The sequence below is a fragment of the Peromyscus leucopus genome, chromosome 14 (assembly GCF_004664715.2).
Source record: "Peromyscus leucopus breed LL Stock chromosome 14, UCI_PerLeu_2.1, whole genome shotgun sequence".
NCBI lineage: Eukaryota > Metazoa > Chordata > Mammalia > Rodentia > Cricetidae > Peromyscus > Peromyscus leucopus.
In genome coordinates, this window is record NC_051075.1 from 13,626,155 (window position 1) to 13,644,201 (window position 18,047).

At 41.0% G+C, this 18,047-nt stretch overlaps 1 protein-coding gene across 49 annotated transcripts in view; it reads left to right on the forward strand.

Moving 5' to 3' along the window:
* Nrcam (neuronal cell adhesion molecule) overlaps window positions 1–18,047 on the forward strand; it is a 280,815-nt gene that overhangs the window by 193,074 nt on the left and 69,694 nt on the right. For 39 of the 49 annotated variants that reach the window (XR_003735962.2, XM_028882713.2, XM_028882712.2 and 36 more), the window contains 2 exons: window positions 14,314–14,515; window positions 16,626–16,643. Coding sequence is in view for 48 of the 49 variants with exons in the window: in XM_028882713.2 (XP_028738546.1) it covers window positions 14,410–14,515; window positions 16,626–16,643 (124 nt within the window). In the remaining variant the exon portion in view is untranslated. The remainder of the gene's footprint in view (window positions 1–14,313; window positions 14,516–16,625; window positions 16,644–18,047) is intronic. The other 10 variants (XM_028882726.2, XM_028882737.2, XM_028882717.2 and 7 more) reach the window with 1 other exon arrangement.

Genomic DNA, 18,047 nt, shown 5'->3' on the forward strand with positions numbered 1-18,047 from the left:
CATTTGCTAAGGGACGTAGGCATAGACAAGTGTCCTCTGAAGAGTGTCTCTGTTGAAACACTCAGGGTGTTGGAATCCCCTCTTTAGCCATCACAGCTTTATGGAGGTATAGTTGACATACACAGATGTTGTTTATGTAAAGTGTAGTTTGGTGGTTGTGTGGGTATCCGCATCATTTGGATACAGAGCACAGCTGTTGCCTGAGAAATTCTCTCCTGACTGATAATGGGGAGTTCTCCTTCCTATTCCTGCACCAGGCAGCCATTAAACTGTTTCATTCTATGTAGTCATTATTCTCAGAGCCTCATATAAGAGAGTCATGGGTCCTTTGTACTGCACTTCTGTTAGGATAGCTTTGTGGACTTTGCCCATGGTGGGTGCCATGCATGTATCAGCATGTCGTTCTTCCTTATTCTGAGTGGCATTCCATTATAGAAACATCCTTCATTTTGTTTACTCTTTGACCAGTTGGTTGAATTCTTTTTAAATATTTGATTGCTACCAATAATTTGATGTACATGTGCCTACAAGTTTTTGTGTGGCTATGTTTCTATGTCTTAAAAAATTACTTATTTGTATTTTATGTATGAGTGTTTTGCCTGCATGTATGTATATACACCACAGACACACCAAGTATCTGTAGAGGCCAGAAGAAGGTGTCAGATTCCCTAGAACTAAGTTACAAAGGGTTGTGAGCTACCATGTAGGTGCAGGAAACCAAATCCAGGTCCTCTGCAAAAGCAACCAGCGAGCCGTATCTCCAGATCCTGTTTTTACAACTCTTGGGTAATATTCCTGGGAGTGGAATTGCTAGGTTAAATGGAAAATAAATCTTTAACTTTGTAAAAATTTCTAGGCTTTTCCCAAAGTAGCTATCTTTTTATATTCTAGTAAGAATGTGTGAGGATTCGAGTTTCAATATTTTCACCAAACCTGAATGTCATCAGTTGTTTCTTCATATGACTGTTCATATGTACTGTTATCACATTATGTTATTAATTTACATTTTCTTAATGATAAGTGATGCTGAATATCTTTTCATGTGCTAATAGGCACATACATATCTTTTATGGAGAAATGTCAAAACTACTAAGACATTCTTTGCCCTGTTTTTCCTACATTTTAGTTGTAAAAGTCTTTCCATGGGTCATAGGTATGCTATTAGTACATATGTGATTTGTACATATTCTCCTTCCTTGACTGTGATATGTCTTTACATTTTCTTATTGATGTCTTTTGAGGATTTAATTTTTATTTTAATGATACTCAAATTATAATTTTTTTCAAAACGTATCATAACTAAGAAATCCACCTTATCAGGGTGGCAGAGCTGTTTCTTATATTTTATGTCAAGGATAAAGAAAAGTATGGTGCTTTATTCTTTAAAGTAATGCCACAACAGGGGAATTGGCAATCTCTGTTAGCTTATGGGTACATCAGTACGGTAAAGATTGACAGCATGAGGCTGGGCATAATCCTGTAATTTTAAATGACTGTGACTGGGCCCCAGCAGCCTATGTCAGCTCTGCTGCTGAGCACCTAAAAATCATTCCTTCCTCTCCATTTGCCATCAGTTCTCCTGTCAACTACCCCTAGCCTAGGGCAGCCATTGATCTGTGCAGAATTGATTCCCAGATGAGTGAGCTCAATTGCACTGAGCCCTCTAAAAATCCCTGCCCAGCCCACCCTGCATGTTCCTTTTAAAAGCAAAGTTCTTACCTCACCATGCTCAGCTTTGTGCTTTGAAATTCATCTAATACCATAATTAAATCAAAACTTGTTAATACAGTAATTCAGTTCCTCACAGCAAGGCACCATTTAACATCACTGCTAATTTCTCCACCTTCTTATGTCATTTGTGTCTGAATACTTGTCAGAGACAAACCTTGGGCTTCTGTGGAAACCTTGGCTACTCATAGTGACCCACTCCCTTGACAGGATAGTCTTGTTACTGTTCCAGACTCTCCCCTTTTCTTAAGTAAAACTGGACACCTGCTTCATGCTCCTGTAATACTGAGCTCCTTCTGCAAGGGGGGCACTCGGCACACCATTTCACACTATACTACCTTCTCAAACAGGTGGATTCCTCCTGCCAAGCCTAGAACAGAATATTTTGGAGGTATAGATTATGGTAATCAATATGGGAATCCTGCCATATGAAACTTGATGGGTATGTAATGCATGTTGTTAATAAAATGTTTCACAAAGAACTCTGACTATACACTTGGATGTTTTTCTAATGCTGCAGTGTTAAAGCTTCTAAGTATTACCAAGAACTCCCCTGTATGCACAGTCATCTTAGAAATGTCCCAGCCCCACCTGCATCTCTGCTCCTCTGCCTCTGTATGTAGCATGCACTTATCCCCCAGTTTTAGATACTTTCCCTCCAGTTAAAATTTTTTATCAACCATTGTAGAGGCTAATACCATTTATGATGTTCCATTTAACTCATGACATGAAAATTTGTAGAGTAGCTTGTCTCTATCCAAAGCCAGGTTCTTAATTCAATACAAAACTTCATCTTTCAAATATGATTTTTTGTTTTGCTTCTTGCTTGTCTGCCTGATGTCTTAAATCCAATTTATAAATTCTCTCTATAAGAAGTAGGGTCTCTTGAATTAAATATGTAGATAAACTGGGAATTTATAAAGTCTGTTCATATAACAACTTTGATAAAATCAGAAATTACCACTGAAATCCTGTATAGTATTAACAGAACTCTGGGACTGTTCCTAGAGTGTATTATGCTTTCTAATAGGACAAAAAAAATTGTTTCTCTGAAGGCTTATGAGGAGAGTTAGAGATCAGCAATTATTGCCTAAATCTAGCATTGGTTGAGAATGCTTTTTTAAAGTTCTCAATGGAGACAGGAACCTAACTTCGCAAGCCTTCCTCAGCCGGACAGACTAATTGGATGAGTTAAGATTCTGCTTCATCCTAGAGAGGTGTGGCCAGGGGTACTTACTCTTCATCCTGAGCCCACTGATGGGCAAGGGCAGGGTTGAAGTTCATTTCCTCTGCCTTTCCTGAGAAGCCACTAGACCAGACATCCTGTGAAAACTGCATGCAGTCTCCTGCAGTTTTAGGGATGTCTCTGGCTTCTGTTTGCTGTTTCTTGGTTTCAGACCTCATTCTTGGTCTTGATACCCCCTATCAGAATTTTGCTCTTTATGCAGCCTTCAGATTTTTCAAATTCAGTAGAATCTTTTCCGAGAGTTGGGGTTGCTTTCACTTCCAGATGTGACCCCTCCATCTGCCTCCACTGAACACAAATCCAATGTACAATGAGCCGACCCAGAAACTAGTGCCTTTGCTGAGAGCCCCAGACCCACTTCTCTGTTTTAGAACTTGGCCTGGACTGGTACATCCTAGTCTCAGCATTTCTCCCCTTTGTGGAGGTGCTGACATCTGCCTGGTACCCGTTACTCCGTCTCTTCTGCTCTGAGATGCAGGAAGCAGTCGTCTCAAGGAACATGGTCCTTGACTCTTTTCTCAGTTTCTCATCTTGTGGAGTTTTGGGTTGTTTTGTTTTGCTTTTGTGTTTGTTGTCTCCATCTCCTATGGCATCTCAATAGCTGCCACTCTGTTAGCTGGTTTCTTTGGCTGTGCTTACACTGTAGCCACTTAGACTCCCATCGTTAGGAACTTGAGAACATGGGGAGACCTTCACACTACCCCATCCTGAAGCCCTTCTCAAAGGGCTTTGAAGTAGATCTTTCCATTGAAACCTTTGTGATACCACCTTGAGTATGCCTAAAGAAAATATTTTTGTAATTTTGGATTTTCAATATAGTTTTTTTTTGTGTATATTGCCACAATTTCTAAGTGAAAAGAGTAAAAATCATAATATAACTTGACATGTATTGCATCTAAAATGTTAGCTTTGTCTTTATCTTCCTATCTGCTCTTTCTTCTCATTCTCCCTTCTCCCCTACCTTTAGAAGGATAAATATACCCAATTTTAGGATACAAGTGCTCACTTCACCCACAAATTTATTCCATAAAAATTCAAATTGGAGGCATCCAAGGAGACAGAAGGCTTAATGTTGTCTATCAGCTTTGATGCAACTCTCAAGCTCTTCTGCCCCAAGTCTTCCACTGGAGAGTGGGACAAGGATCATTTTCTTCCAGGTGCCGTTCCTGTACTGCTCTGTGAATGCTGTTTCACACTTTTCCAGTGGAATACATTTTCTATGGAGCCTGTGTAGATGGTCTCAGGAAAACGGGTTCCTGGGTGGTCAGCCTTTCAGCACAGACAGCAGAATATTCCAAAGCTTAGTCAAATGTTGGATTGATTAACTCTCATATTACAGAAAATGTAGTTTCCAACATGTATTCTTTTATATGCTTATGTTCTACAGAGAACATGGCCTCCTAATATTGAACTTCCTGGAAACTGAATTGTATCTAAATGTTCAGGGTACAAATTCTCTTTGGGGATAAATTTGATAAACTTCCTTGCAAGCAAATGGCTGCTCCTTGATTTGCTTATATATATTCTGATTTTCACATGGCCTGTTTGAAGAAAATGAAATGTACCAAGAGTTAAATCTTTCATGTATTGCTTCCCTGTCTGACTGATAAATCCTTTGTAGTACTCAATACACATCAGCTAGAAACTGAGTTTTGTCCTTGCTGTGGAATAGCCTCTGGCTGCAGTGAGCAGCCCCCAGCTCTGGGGTTTATGTTAATGCAAATTTCCCAACACTGATAACAAGTGGAAAATGCAATTCTTCATGTCTTGTCAGTCTCCATTCCTCACTTTCATGGTTCTGTTGTGATTATGCATGGCTTTGATATCTTAGTACTATTTATTTTGAAATGTTGCTGCAAGAATTGCAAAAGCCTGTGGCGGTAGGAATGATGTCTGTTGGCTTTTGGTAAATCTGGGGCTTTGCCTCCATGTCCAGCCCCCATGTTTAAGGAAAGGTCAAAGTATAGGGAAAAAGAATTCAGAAATGCAGCTTGGAAGAAGACAGAGGAGGTATCTTGAGTCAGTCAGCCTGGCTCACCCAAGCTTTCTGCTCCCTGACTCAACATTGAGACAGAGCAACCAGATGACAGTCCTGCAGAATATCACTTCTAAGATTCTTTCTTAAAGCAATTCTGGTTGGCAGGAGATAGAGCCTACTCTTCTGTGACAGGAACATTAGCGCCTACTAAATACTCCTCATGGACCCCAATGTTTTCCTGACTCTACATAGTGGAGTCACTGACTCTATCTGGTCAGTCAAAGGCAACCAAGAAACTACACACACACACACACACACACACACACACACACACACACACACACACACACGAGGCACGCACCTGTGCACACCCCTGTTGCTTCTGAGTAGAGGAAGGTAGGACACTGGCACTCTGGAGGCCATTTGTTGAGATGGCAGCATCACAAAGTGGGAGCCTCAGTGAGGCTGGATAAAAGGACACCACACATCCACTGAACTTTATTACAAAATAGGCATAAATTATATTGTGTTATGCACCAAGATACCAAGATGCCGGTTAATTCCTCATGGCAGTGCAGGTTACTTCTCTTGCTGCCCATTCTTCTCCCTACTCTGCCCCATCTGGAAAAACACGCATTTTTCAGATGCTGAACTGGGTGCCACATCCTTGTCTAACAGTTTGTTTTTAAGCCAGAGTCATAAGGCTTATCTTAGAAATGTGACATAGGTTTATTTTTTATTTTTTTCAAAGAAACCAACCTGGCAAGCACTCCAAAATGCTTTTTGTATTATTAAACAGATGCCATTTTGCCACATGTTATTTGCTTGACTAAAAGATAAGGTATCATTCAATAATAATATTGATGTCAGCATTTTTGCTAAGTTTTTAATAACCTGCATCTGATCCTTACACCTTTTCAGTGGCATACATAGAAATTGCAATGGACAGGAAGGTAAGCAGGGCCACAGCTTTTTCCTAGTCACTACAAATGTTTCTAAATGCCTCACTCTCAACATTGGTATTCAGAAGTAAATTGCCATTTTTTTCAGACTTCCCTATTAGAGCACGTTCCTAATTTCCATTACAAAAAAAAAAATGGAACTTTGCCTCTTTTGTGTTATAGAAAGGAAATCAGTTGGCAAATGGACTCCATGATGAAGGAATAGGCCTCCTTCAATGGACTGGCCATTCTTCTTTCCTCCACACCCCTTCTTCTGGCTGCCACTGGTGAGAGAGTGAGAGGGATAGGGCCAGGCTGAGGACCACCAGAGGGCTGCTGTGCTTGCTGGAGACAGGACAGTAGGAAGAGGGGTCAACAGCACTGAAGCCCTCACCCTGTTTTCTAGTCTTGGTTTTGCTTTGCTGCATTAGGAATAGATTGAGGTAATACACAAGACAACAAATTTGGCATAATCTACAATCACTTTAGTATAAAGAAACTTATAGTAAACTGTCATTGTTAACTGTCTTTGCCTATGGGAGGGGTGTGTAGATGCGTGTGTACCTTTTGGATGCACTAAAATATATACATAGAACAATCGCTTCTAAATCCAAATGATAGGTCACGTTCATGGGAAAATCTGTCACAAGACAGTTTGTTCCCTTTGAATTCCTGTGTTTCCAGCCATGGTCTTGGAAAGACACCAGTGCATGTGGCTTGTCAGTCAGTCCTCTTACGGTGCTTGGTTGGTACCTTTCTGGTTGCAAGAAATCTCAATTTGTCTCCATCCATTGTGGAAGATATCTGTGGTTGTATAACAGACCACTTCACAATCCCAGGGCTTAAACCAATAGTTTGCCACTTCCTGTGATTCTCAGGGTTGGCAGGGGTTATATGTGGTTTAACAGATCACTGATGCTTTGCTTTCAGCTGAACCAGAAAGCCTCAAATGATACTTTTATCCTCCCAAGATCTCTTTCCATCGGCTATCTATCATCATTAGTTTAGTTCATACTTCCCTAGGGCACAGGTTCATCACACTCATGCTTGTAGGATACTTGGCAGAATCTCAGTGCCAATGCATATCATATGGTCAAACCCCCAGTAGGCATGGCTGGGGGGGGTACTTCCCGGGGGCCATCACTATAGCCTATATACTTCTCTTGTTTGTTTAAAATACAGGGATGAGAGAAAGAGAAGACATCTTAACCACAGTCCATTTCTGCCAAGCCTCACAGAGAAGTAGAACATCGTATGGGGTACCAGAACATCAGAGCCACGCAAGGGTGGCAGGTGCTTATCATCTACCAAATGTTCTGTCGATGCCATACTCACAACCATCTGCTTCTGCTCCTACAGCTCTTGGCTGACCCCACCTTCACTCCTCTTTTAATACCTCGTCTATCCTCTGCTTACTCACGGCTGCTCAGCGTGCTATGTTTGACCTTTGGCCTTTGTTCTTGCTCCAAACTGCTGCCTCACTTTCTCTTCCTGTCTCATAGTCACCCTTCCCCCAGGAAGGAATTTGTTAGCATTTAACTGGTCACTCTTAATTCCCTTTCAAGTCACCAAGTCATCTCACAGCCTTTATACAGCCTGCCTGCCTGCCTTTGTTCAGACACCCACTCTGATTCTTTCAGCCTTGGTCAGGCTTGGGTGGCAGTCGAGGGGAGGGGAAGGTAGTTATTGGAGACTAAGTGTCAGACTTTGAGAATGGAGCAGTCTCCTCCCTTCTGTTTCGCTGCTGTGACTGGATTAGAGGTGGGACAAGAAGGGTGTGCTTTTCCTTTTTCCAAGAACAACTCCTTTTTTTCTCCTACTCCGACCACCTTTGCTTTTGCCGTCAGCTTTTTTACCCGGAAGAAACCTGAACAGTGCCTGTGGATACCTGGCTAGACAAGTGTGGAACAGGTGCGCTCCTGGCTCCCATTGCTATTGGCCTGGCGCATGTGGGCTTTGTATTAACCCTGTTTTATGCTCTCTCCTAATCTCTCATTCATATCATGGTCTCATGTTATTTCTTTTCCTGTCATTGCTACGCTAATTAAAATAGTTGATGTATATATGATATCATGTATGAGAAATAACTAGATTTTACCAAAAGACTGGTGTTTTTGATGATCTAACTTCATGTCTTAAAAGTGTTATCTAGTTTTCTAAATCTAAAGCATTTTAAGATATTGGGTTTTCTTCCTACTGAGATATGAAATATCTTTTAAAGTATTAGTGAAACTTGGTAATAGTAACTACTTACTGATGGTAAGCTGGACTGCTGGCTCCTTATTTTGCTTTAGTTGATTTTTTTTTTTTTTTTTTTTTTTTATCTTATGACTGCTAAGTAGAATTAACTGTGTTATTGTTATTGTTGCTGTTTTGGAGTCAGGGTCTTGCTTTGTAATGCATGGTGGCCTTGAATTCTCAACCTCCCTGCCTTTACCTACTCATGTGTAAAATCAACCTTTTAAAGAATGCCTCATCTCTATTATCTTAACTTGTTATTCTTTTAAAAGGCCAGGGCTGTCATGTGATAGAATTTTAGGGATCCCTATTCATGCGGGAAGCAGTGTGGAGAGACCCTTGACAGAGCGCGGTGAGCAGGGTTGTGAAAATCCTCTGTTTGGAGTCAGACTCCATCTGCCCTTTAAACAAAATGATCAAGGACTAGACTTGGTAGTTGTGATTGCTTATGGACTAATTGCAGTGTAATGGGATGAGGAAGGAGGAGAGATGCTGGATTCTTTCAGAATATAGCAGAGGCAAGTGAAGAGAAGCAGCAGAAGTTTTCAGAAGAACCAGCTATCGGGGTCTGGTGTGTGTGTGTCCCCAGCAGGTGACCACCAGCCTGCATTGTGGAGTCCTTATCACTGAGTAGGTTGCTAGAATTTGTTTTACATTTTTTGGTCACATTTATTGTGCTGGGGAGCGGGGCTGTATATGCGGTTGGCACATGTAGAGAAGTCAAGAGGTCGACTTGTGGGAGGCTGTTATTTCCTTCTACCACATGGGCTTTGGGAACTAAACCCCGGTTGTCAGGCTCAGCAACAAGCATTTTTGCCCACTGAGCCATCTTGTCATCAGCCCTAGATCTTACTTTGGGGATTGCTGGGCAGACAGGATCTCTTCATGTAGGGAGGAGCCAAAGTGGGATTCCTGTTCAGGATAGCACTTAATAATATAGCTTCAGCTGTCAACTGACACAGCCTCAAGTCATCTCAGGCAGTCTCTCTTTCGGATTCTGATAGGCCCATTGCCATGTTTGTAAGGGATTATCTTGATTGCCGATTAGTGTGTGGGAGGGTCTAACCCACAGTAGACGGTACCATCCCTAGGCAGGTGGGCCTGGACTGTATAAGAAAGCTAACTGAGCATGAACCAGGAGTGAAGGAGAGAATAGGCCACCAAGCAGTTTTCATCTCTGGTTCCAGCTTCTAGACTCCTCCTACATGGAGTTGCTGCCCTGACATCCCCAGCGATTGATTGGGATTTGGAAGTATAAGCCAAATAACTCCTTTACTTCTGTAATGTGATTTTGGCCAGAGGGTTTTTATCACTGCAACAGACCGCAAACTAGAACAGTAGCCAGTGTGATTGGGATCTTACTTCCCTCATCTGTTAAATGGATGTAATTTTATTGCTTTTCTGGTTTCTGTTGTTTTAAAATGTATCAAATGAGATGCTCTGTTACAGTACATGGAGGAATAAAGGTTTTGAGCTTTATTTGATACACTATCACCTGTTATACTGGGTAGTCTTATGTCAACTGTCATACAAACTAGAGTTATCTGGATGGACAGAACCTTAATTGAGAAAGTGTCTCTGTAAGATCCAGCTGTAAGGCATTTTCTTAATTCGTGATTGATGGAGGAGGACCCTTTATGGGTGGTGCCATCCCTGGGCTGGTGGTCCTGGGTTCTATAAGAAAGCAAGCTTTAGCAAGCCATGAGGAGCAAGCCAGTAAGCAGCACCCTTCCATGGTCTCTTCATCAGCTCCTGCATCCAGGTTCCTGCCCTGCTTGAGTTCCTGTCCTGACTTCTTTCAGTGATGAACAGCAATGCTGAAGTGTAGGCAAAATAAACCCTTTCCTCCGCAACTTGCTTTTTGGTCATGGTGTTTTGTCACAGCAATAGAGACCCTGACTGAGACACCTGTTATTGTTTATCTTTCCTTAGACACTGTTTCATCTTCTACTGATTCTTTGTAGAAGCCCTCCTGTAATATTCCTTTGACTGAGGGGAACGAGAAACATGCCCTTTAAAGCCTCACACAGCTTGCCTTGCTGTTTGTTGAGATCCTTCAAGTCTCTGTGGTCCATACCTCAGATAGGCTTTTCCTTAGCTCAGTGTGACCTCTGCTTGTACTGATGTAACTGTGACTTAGTGGAGGATTTATGTCCAATCTTCTCTCCATGGCCTCAGATACAAATCTGTGACTGAAAAGCACAGGAATGGCTAGGGGGGTAGCATTCATGTGCTTAGTCCTTACAGTAAAAATATTTACAACATAAAAAGTGACCATCCCTGAGCTGGACACTGGAAAACAGTCAGGATAGTGCCACATCCTGAGGTTGGGCCGCCAGAAAGGCCAGCTGCTAAGGCGCCATCTGTGGCAGCAGTTAGTGTGTCCTGGGAGTCCAGGTGTATCACTATTTTGTTCCCTGGCTTGGAGAGTGTAGATTAGCCTTGTGCAGTCAGCACTGACATCTGCCCCCCCCATGCTGGATAAAGAAAAGCACAAACAGCACAGAAGAAAATGGCAAATGATGCTCAGCCTTCCTGTCCTGCTGGAGAACGACTTCTAAAACAAAATAACTTCAGTTCTCATTTGAGAGAAAACAAGGTTTTGTTTTCCTCCTGAAAACAAAGACTTCTTACGTAAGTCACAGGACAGCTACTTGTCATGGGTTTTGCATGAATCTTTTGTCAAAACTTTAGATTTTTCTTTGAAACTATATAGTAGATCATACTTTATGATTTAATGTGAATTTGGTGCAAAAATTAAAGGAACTCTGAATTACATTTCTTCTATAGTGGAGAAAAGAGTACTCAAGATGTTTCTGTTGTTTTGCATGTCACAGATGCTATACATAATGTGAAAATATGCTTTTAATGGAATTGAAAGAAATATATACTACAGGCCTTCACTGCTTATCTTACTGTTGATCATTTTGACAGCATAGAGGATTTTAAACATCAAGGTGACTTATTTGAGTTGACAATAATCTTTTTCAATACTTTACATTTCAAAAAGTAAATACTTTTTGAAAATTTCAAGCTAACACACTCCTTAGCTTGGCTGAGGTGCTATTTAACATTAAGATCTTATTCCTTTTCATCTAATTATGAAGAATTTAGATTTGGTCTGTGATTCTTACTTACTGTTGAATAGCAGTCACCTCTCAAGGCGAATACAAGGCAGGTAGCTCCTGGTGGGGTTCTGACAGGCATCCTGAGGACGCGAAGCAGGAGTTTTTCTTTGTACAACATTCTTTTCACTGAGAGAAAGCTCAGTTTTCTGTAGCTGTATTTGATTTTCAGTTTGATTAAATGCTGGAGACTTAATGCTGTCCTTGAGTGCTTGGCATGCCACCTTTGAGGGCATACGAAGAAGGAGTGGGTGATTTTTTTCCTGGTAAGAGTCAGGGATGGGCTGAACCAATGCTTTGTCCTGCCCCGAGAGAATATGCATTGGAGATGATCATGTGGCTAATGGTTCAGTTAACTTCCAACCTTTGAGGAGGGAGAGACCATGTTTTCTGGTATAATGGTTCCTAATCTCCCGACAGTGTGAAGATTTATTTGCTCATGCCTCTTGCAGTAAGTACTCTCTCAGTTTTTCTAAAACTTGAGTTTTTTCTTTATCGCACACACTGTGATTTTATATGTAATTTATTAATTTAATGCATATTTTGAAAGGATAGAAATAGTTGAGCGATGCTTTATCTTATATGAAGCTTGTCTCATTATTTTCCCTTAGGAGGAGGAGAATGAACACTTAAGACATCAGGCAAAATATGTAATAAGTAAGGAACTTAGAAACTGTGTGTAGCTGCCCACGATCCTACAGGCATTGTAATATATGTAGTACAGAGTTGAGGAAGTGTTTGGGTTTTCTAGCATCTGTTTAGAGGGCTGAGTGCTTAAATCTCATAAACTTAATTTACACGGTTCATAAATCCAGGCAGGCAATAGTGTGTGTTCCAGAATTTAGCTTTGCTGTTTTACCCTAGCGTATGTTGTATGTAAGGCATACTAGCTTCAGTGCCCTTTGTGCCCTTTGTTGCTATTTTCTCTGAAGCTTTTGTAGAATTAGAATTAGCAGTAAAACAGACAGATCTCAGGTGACCTAAGAAAATGACTGTGTGGTGGCGATGTGCTGTGTGTACACAGAAAGGTGGGTTGCTTTACATCCCAGTGAGAGACCCTTGAACAAGCTTCTCTTCCTGCTTCTCATTGCTACCTAGAGATGATCATTTATAATGAAATAAAAGACAAACTTCCTGGATCTTAAACCACATAGTATGAATGTTTGAGTCATGAAATAATGTTTATATCAGCAGAATGCCTAAGGTTAGCTGTTTTTTTTTTATTGTATCTGTTCTGTAAGAAGTCTACCTAAACCAAATTTAAATTAGAATTCCGTTGCTAATCAAACACACATTATCCACATTGTTTCATTTTTTTTCATATGTCTGTGCCTTATCCCAAGTGCTGAGCTGATATGATAGTACAACTGATTTATCTATGATGATTAGATTCTGGTCTGCAAACTGCATGTTATAGGATAAATATAGCTCTGGTTATAACATGGCCAAGTTATTTGAAAACAATCAATTCAAGGATCTCAGGGCTCCAATTTATTCATTTTTTCTTTCATCTCTTTATTTTTTTTCACTGAAAATACTTATTTGCTTCCTTCCATGCTCCAAGCAGGCTACTAAGATGCAGTGGGGAGTAGAAGAGATTCAGTCTCTAGCCTGCAGAAGCACAGTCTGGTAGAAAAGATGGATATTATGAAAATACATGACTACTTAAAAATAAAAGTTATACATATCATTCACTAATGAATCCTGTAGATGCTATCTTAGATTATAATAGTTTTGTTCCCTTTTGCCCACCCAAGAGCTATTGCTCACAGCTGCCTTTCCTCCCCGAGAAGACACATTCAACCTCTCTTTCCAGGTGGGATAGTCATCTCTCTGTATGGCTGGGCCCAGGCTTTCAATGTGGCCCTTCTCTATGCAGGGTGACAAGCCAGTGAGATGAGGGAAGTACAGCCCACAGAGATTATTTATTTATTCATTTATTTAGGGTTTCATTTGCTTGTTTTGAGACAAAGTCTCAAGGATGGCCTTGAACTCCCAGAAATGCTCCTGTGTCAGCCTCCTAGGTGCTGAGATCTTGTAACATACAAGCATGCATGCATGCATACATACAGGAATAGTATGTATACAATGAGAAATTTCACGAATTCAGAGGTGATACTAGAATGTTTTCTAGTCTGGATGATCAGCTGATGTTTCTTAAAAAGGACCTCCTAAGTGATTTATGAAAAGCAAAAGGGACTTTGATAAGCAAATAGGGTATCTAAGGCTTTCCAAGTAAAGGGATGGGATAAAATAAGAGAAGAAGATGTGGGATTTCAAGTCACCTTTAAGGACTAACACAAGAAAAATAGAAAGAAATCATCCAGAAAATAGTTATAAGGAAGTGGAAGGAAGCTGGTGGAATCAGTCATCGATTGATAGATTCAATTCAACTGATAGAATCAATCACTGATAGATCATTAAGGCATTTTAAACACCTTTTAAAGGATATAGTGAACTAATATGGTGACTCCCAATATTTCACCAAAGACCTTTGAGGAAATAATTGATCATCACTGTTGAGGATAGCGGGGAAGCCAGAGCTCAGCTGGGTCTGAAACTGTAGTGGGTAAGAAGTGGAGATGACCTGAAGGGTCAGAGTTCATCCATTCCATCAGTGTTTAGGGTTCGAAGGAAACTTGTGACCCTGCCCAGAACTCTCCCAATGAGCATCTTCAGAGTGAATAGCCCACTAGGCCTTCCCTCTGAAGTCTCAGGGAGCTCACTTTTGGCTGGCCTCACAGTCAGGGTTTCCTGATCTAGTAAGAAAGACATGGTTGCCTTCAGAGAGCTTGAACACAAGTATTTAAAAATGGAAAAAAAAATCATAATAATGGGAAAGGGTGCAGATTTTGCTTGACATCACTGCAAATATTTCTGAACTGATATTAGATTTATGAATAAATGATATTCCAGTCTCTGAGTTAAATATTTAAAAATTCCTTTTTAGAATTCATGCATAATGGAGAGCTGATTTTTCTCAGCTGCACATTTTTCACTCTTCATTTCCGACTTTTAATACATTGTAATTATTGTTCTTATCCCATCCTTTTTCAGTTCCCTGCATGAAAAATTATTTGAACATTGCACACAAACCTTCTGTGGAAGAGGAAAAGGAAAATCGGTGTGCGGGTCTCATCAGGAGTAGAGCTGATGCAGCTTAAAATAATGCCGAAAAAGAAGCACTTCTCTGCAGGCAGAGTGCCCTTGATCCTCTTCCTGTGCCAGATGATTAGTGCTCTGGATGTACCTCTCGATTGTGAGTATTGACAGTTGAAATCTCAGAGGCCAGCAGGCAAACTCTCCCAGTAGTTACCATCACCCTGAACCGCGATGCTGAGCAAAGTGTCCACATGACACTGAAAAGCTAATCAAAGTGAATTTGGCTTTTCCCTTCAGCACCTGGTGTTTATGAAGACGCTGCAGGAAAGGCCATGGGAATGGCTGGGCATGCTGTCCTCTCTGTTCTGTTATCTCTCTTTGCTTCAGGTGTCTTCTGTGTCCAGTGGTGGGAGTGGTCTGAGGAGGGATCCTCCCTGGGGGCCACCCTTTGTGGAGGACCATGAGAACCACTTTACAAGGACGATGCAAATCCCCACTTATTGTCCTCCTGGTGTCACTTTCTCCCTTCATTGCTGAGGCATCTCTGAAAAACAAAAAACCCTACAGGATGGTCTCACCAGCCCTCTGTCTCTTTATGTCCTCACATCACCCATATTTCATACGTTGTTTCCTCTCATTCAGACAGACAACCTCATTTCACTCTCTCATTTTACATCCTCAATGTGAATTCAATTATAAGAACAGCATGTCACCCACAAGCCTAGTGAATAGTCTTTTTTTTTTTTTTTTTTTTTTTGCGCTTAAACTATATGATCAAAGACCCAGGTATAAAATCTTGGTACTAAGGCAAGACCTGTAAAATCACTGACAGGAAGCAGCTACTGCGTTTCTCTCCCTTATTTTCCCCAAAGTAAAATGTACACCACTGCCTGGCCTGAGTGCTTTGTTTGTAGACAATAAAGACAACGCTGGGTTCCAGCTGGATATGTTCCTGCAGCGTGAAGCAGAATTTCATATCTGCACAATTACTGTACTTCACAATTGATTTACCCTCTATTCCCAATCTGCATGACCTCTTTAAAGCCATTAGCTTCCTGAGTAGAACATCTGTTTGGCAAGCTTTCTAAGGTGCAAGAAAGATAGCTGTTTCCTGGGGCTATGCCATTGCTGGGGTGTCCTTTTCCGCCATAGAAGTTGCAACTGCCAGTGGGGAGACAAGACAGGGTTTTCTGCACACTCTGCCCACTGCCTGGACCATGTGTCTTTACACTAAAGCCCAACAAAATGCAACATTTTCATTTTAAGAGTTATTCATCCAAAGACCTTAATTTAAAATCTGTACATATATATTTAATTGAAATGTGCATTTGCCTGAGCCTATTGGAGCAGGAATATTTAAGTAAGCATTTGCTCTAATAGATGGAAAAGCAGTGAGGGAAATGCTTTTGTTCTCTCTTGTGTTAAATATATTCCTCGTTAATCTGACTGCTCAATCTAACTATCAGGGGAAACAGGCACCTAGGGCTAACTCAATTATGGCAGCTAATGGAGAAGAGGCACAAACCATGATGAAAATAAAGTCACGAGTAACCTAGGCTCTCCTGTATTAACCTTTGCAAGTAGTAGTGACAGGCAGTCTTTCAGAATGATTGGAAATGCGTGTAAACACTTCCCTGTTCCATACACCCTTTCTTCAGCACACACAATGATCCTACATCCTCAATCTGGGAGACTGAGGATTGCGAAGCAGAAATATACTAACGGCATAAAACTGTCTTGGAGAATAACCATAGAAATGTACAAATCTGAAATCAGTGTTGGATTTGACTTGGATGGAGAGTTGTAGCAATATTCCATTGTTAGGTATCATTATCATGTGCATTGTGGTGTCTGGGATAATAAGATCAGACAGTACACAGAAAGTGAGAGCTCAAATGAATTGTGGATTTCATCTGTTTTTCAAATTGACCATAATTATCAGTGCAGCACAATGTGTATAGGATGGAATTAGCTATTCCTGTTCCTGCAAGTGTCCCCCTCCCCCTTTTTTTCCTACAGCATGGCCTTTGTTCTTCCATATGCTGATGTAAGAAGCTGCTGCAGGGGCAGACAGAATTATGAGTGCCAGTTTCTTTCTCTTGTAATGTCACAACTTCAACTTTTACAGTATGGTTTTTATTCTAGGCCAAACCAAGTAGACAGGATGCCCCCCTTTTATCTTTAGGGTGCTAACATTCTCATTACTAACATCTGATTTTCTTGAATCTTCTTTGCCCACTCACCTGCTGATACTGATGGGAAAAAAGCAAAGCTTCTTGGCGACTGTAAGTGTATTTCTACAAATTACTAGGCAGTGTGAAGATGTGACTGTGCCCTTGCTTCTTGAATTAACAGTGTGAATCAAGCAAACACCATCACGCTTTGTGATTAGTGTCTTTATAAGCATGTTGCTTACTATAGCCAAACACCTCATTTGAATGCTAAGGTACAAGTGTAATAATATATAACCTGCATGAATAATGGAGACTCAGATATTACTTTTGCCAACTTGCTATTCTACTAATATACAAGCTGTATTCACATCTGATGTAACTCAATGAGAAAATTCAGAACTTTGTAGGGAGAATGATCTTTTTTTTCAAATGCCATCAACTGGAACCGACACACATTTTTTTTTGCAGAATTTTGGAAGTTGGGTGTATGCAGAAGCTCAGTCAAGTCCTTCTATGGCTTCAGCTTTCAGAACTGGGTAGAATAGTGGTCCTGGGTGTTATAAGTAGAAAAGCTCTGCAAATTAGAAGACTGTTTTGAAATACACAGAAGGTAGAATACTTCAGCTAATTGTTCCTGGGAGGCTTCCTATAAGTAAAAATTTCTGCTGCTTCTGACAGCTAGGTAGCATTTATCATCCAGTGAATAGATGTCCATTTTCAGACATTTTCCTTTGCTGTTGAATTAAACAGAGAAATCTTGGTAAGTCACTTATTACTACAAAGCATTTATTAATTGCCATATGACCTAAGCAGTGTTCAAAAAGATACCTCCAGATGGCAAACTCCTGGCACAGCTGCAGGCACAGGAGGGGAAGGCCTTGCATTTGAAACCAAATTTGCATGTCTGGCACTTTCTTACCCCACCCACCACATTCCCCCCAAGAAGAAATGGACTGAATGACTCCTAAGAATCCCTTCTATATGTCTTTGTTCACCATTTTGATGGTGTAGAACCTGAAAAATTCATTTCATTATCCCAAATGCTGTATTCCCAGAATCTGAGGTTGATCACTCCAAAATGAAGCTGGCCCAAATTAGAATCATGAGGCACAACTGGACAGTCCCAGTGCTGGCATCTCCTAAAAATTTTACTGTAACATGTGTTACTAATCCTCCCAGTTACAGTTGGAAGCCAAGTCAACTTTTAAACCTACCATCCCGTCGGAGGGCTTACAGGGGTAGAGCCTCAAGTCTCCCAGCTAATGTAAAGCAGAGAGCCACTAACCCTCAGACAGAACTGCTGACTAACGATGAAAATTGACAAGATAGAGGCAGGAGTGTCCAAAGTGCCTGATGCAGGGGAAAGCAAGATGGAGCAGGATGCTTCACTGCACAGTCCCAAAGATGCTGCTCACTCCCTAGCATGTTGGCATTGGGGCCCCAGCAAGCCTTTGTCATGGGAAACTGCCCTACACCTTGTGAGATTTATAAGGACACCCTTGGCCTCTACCTGCT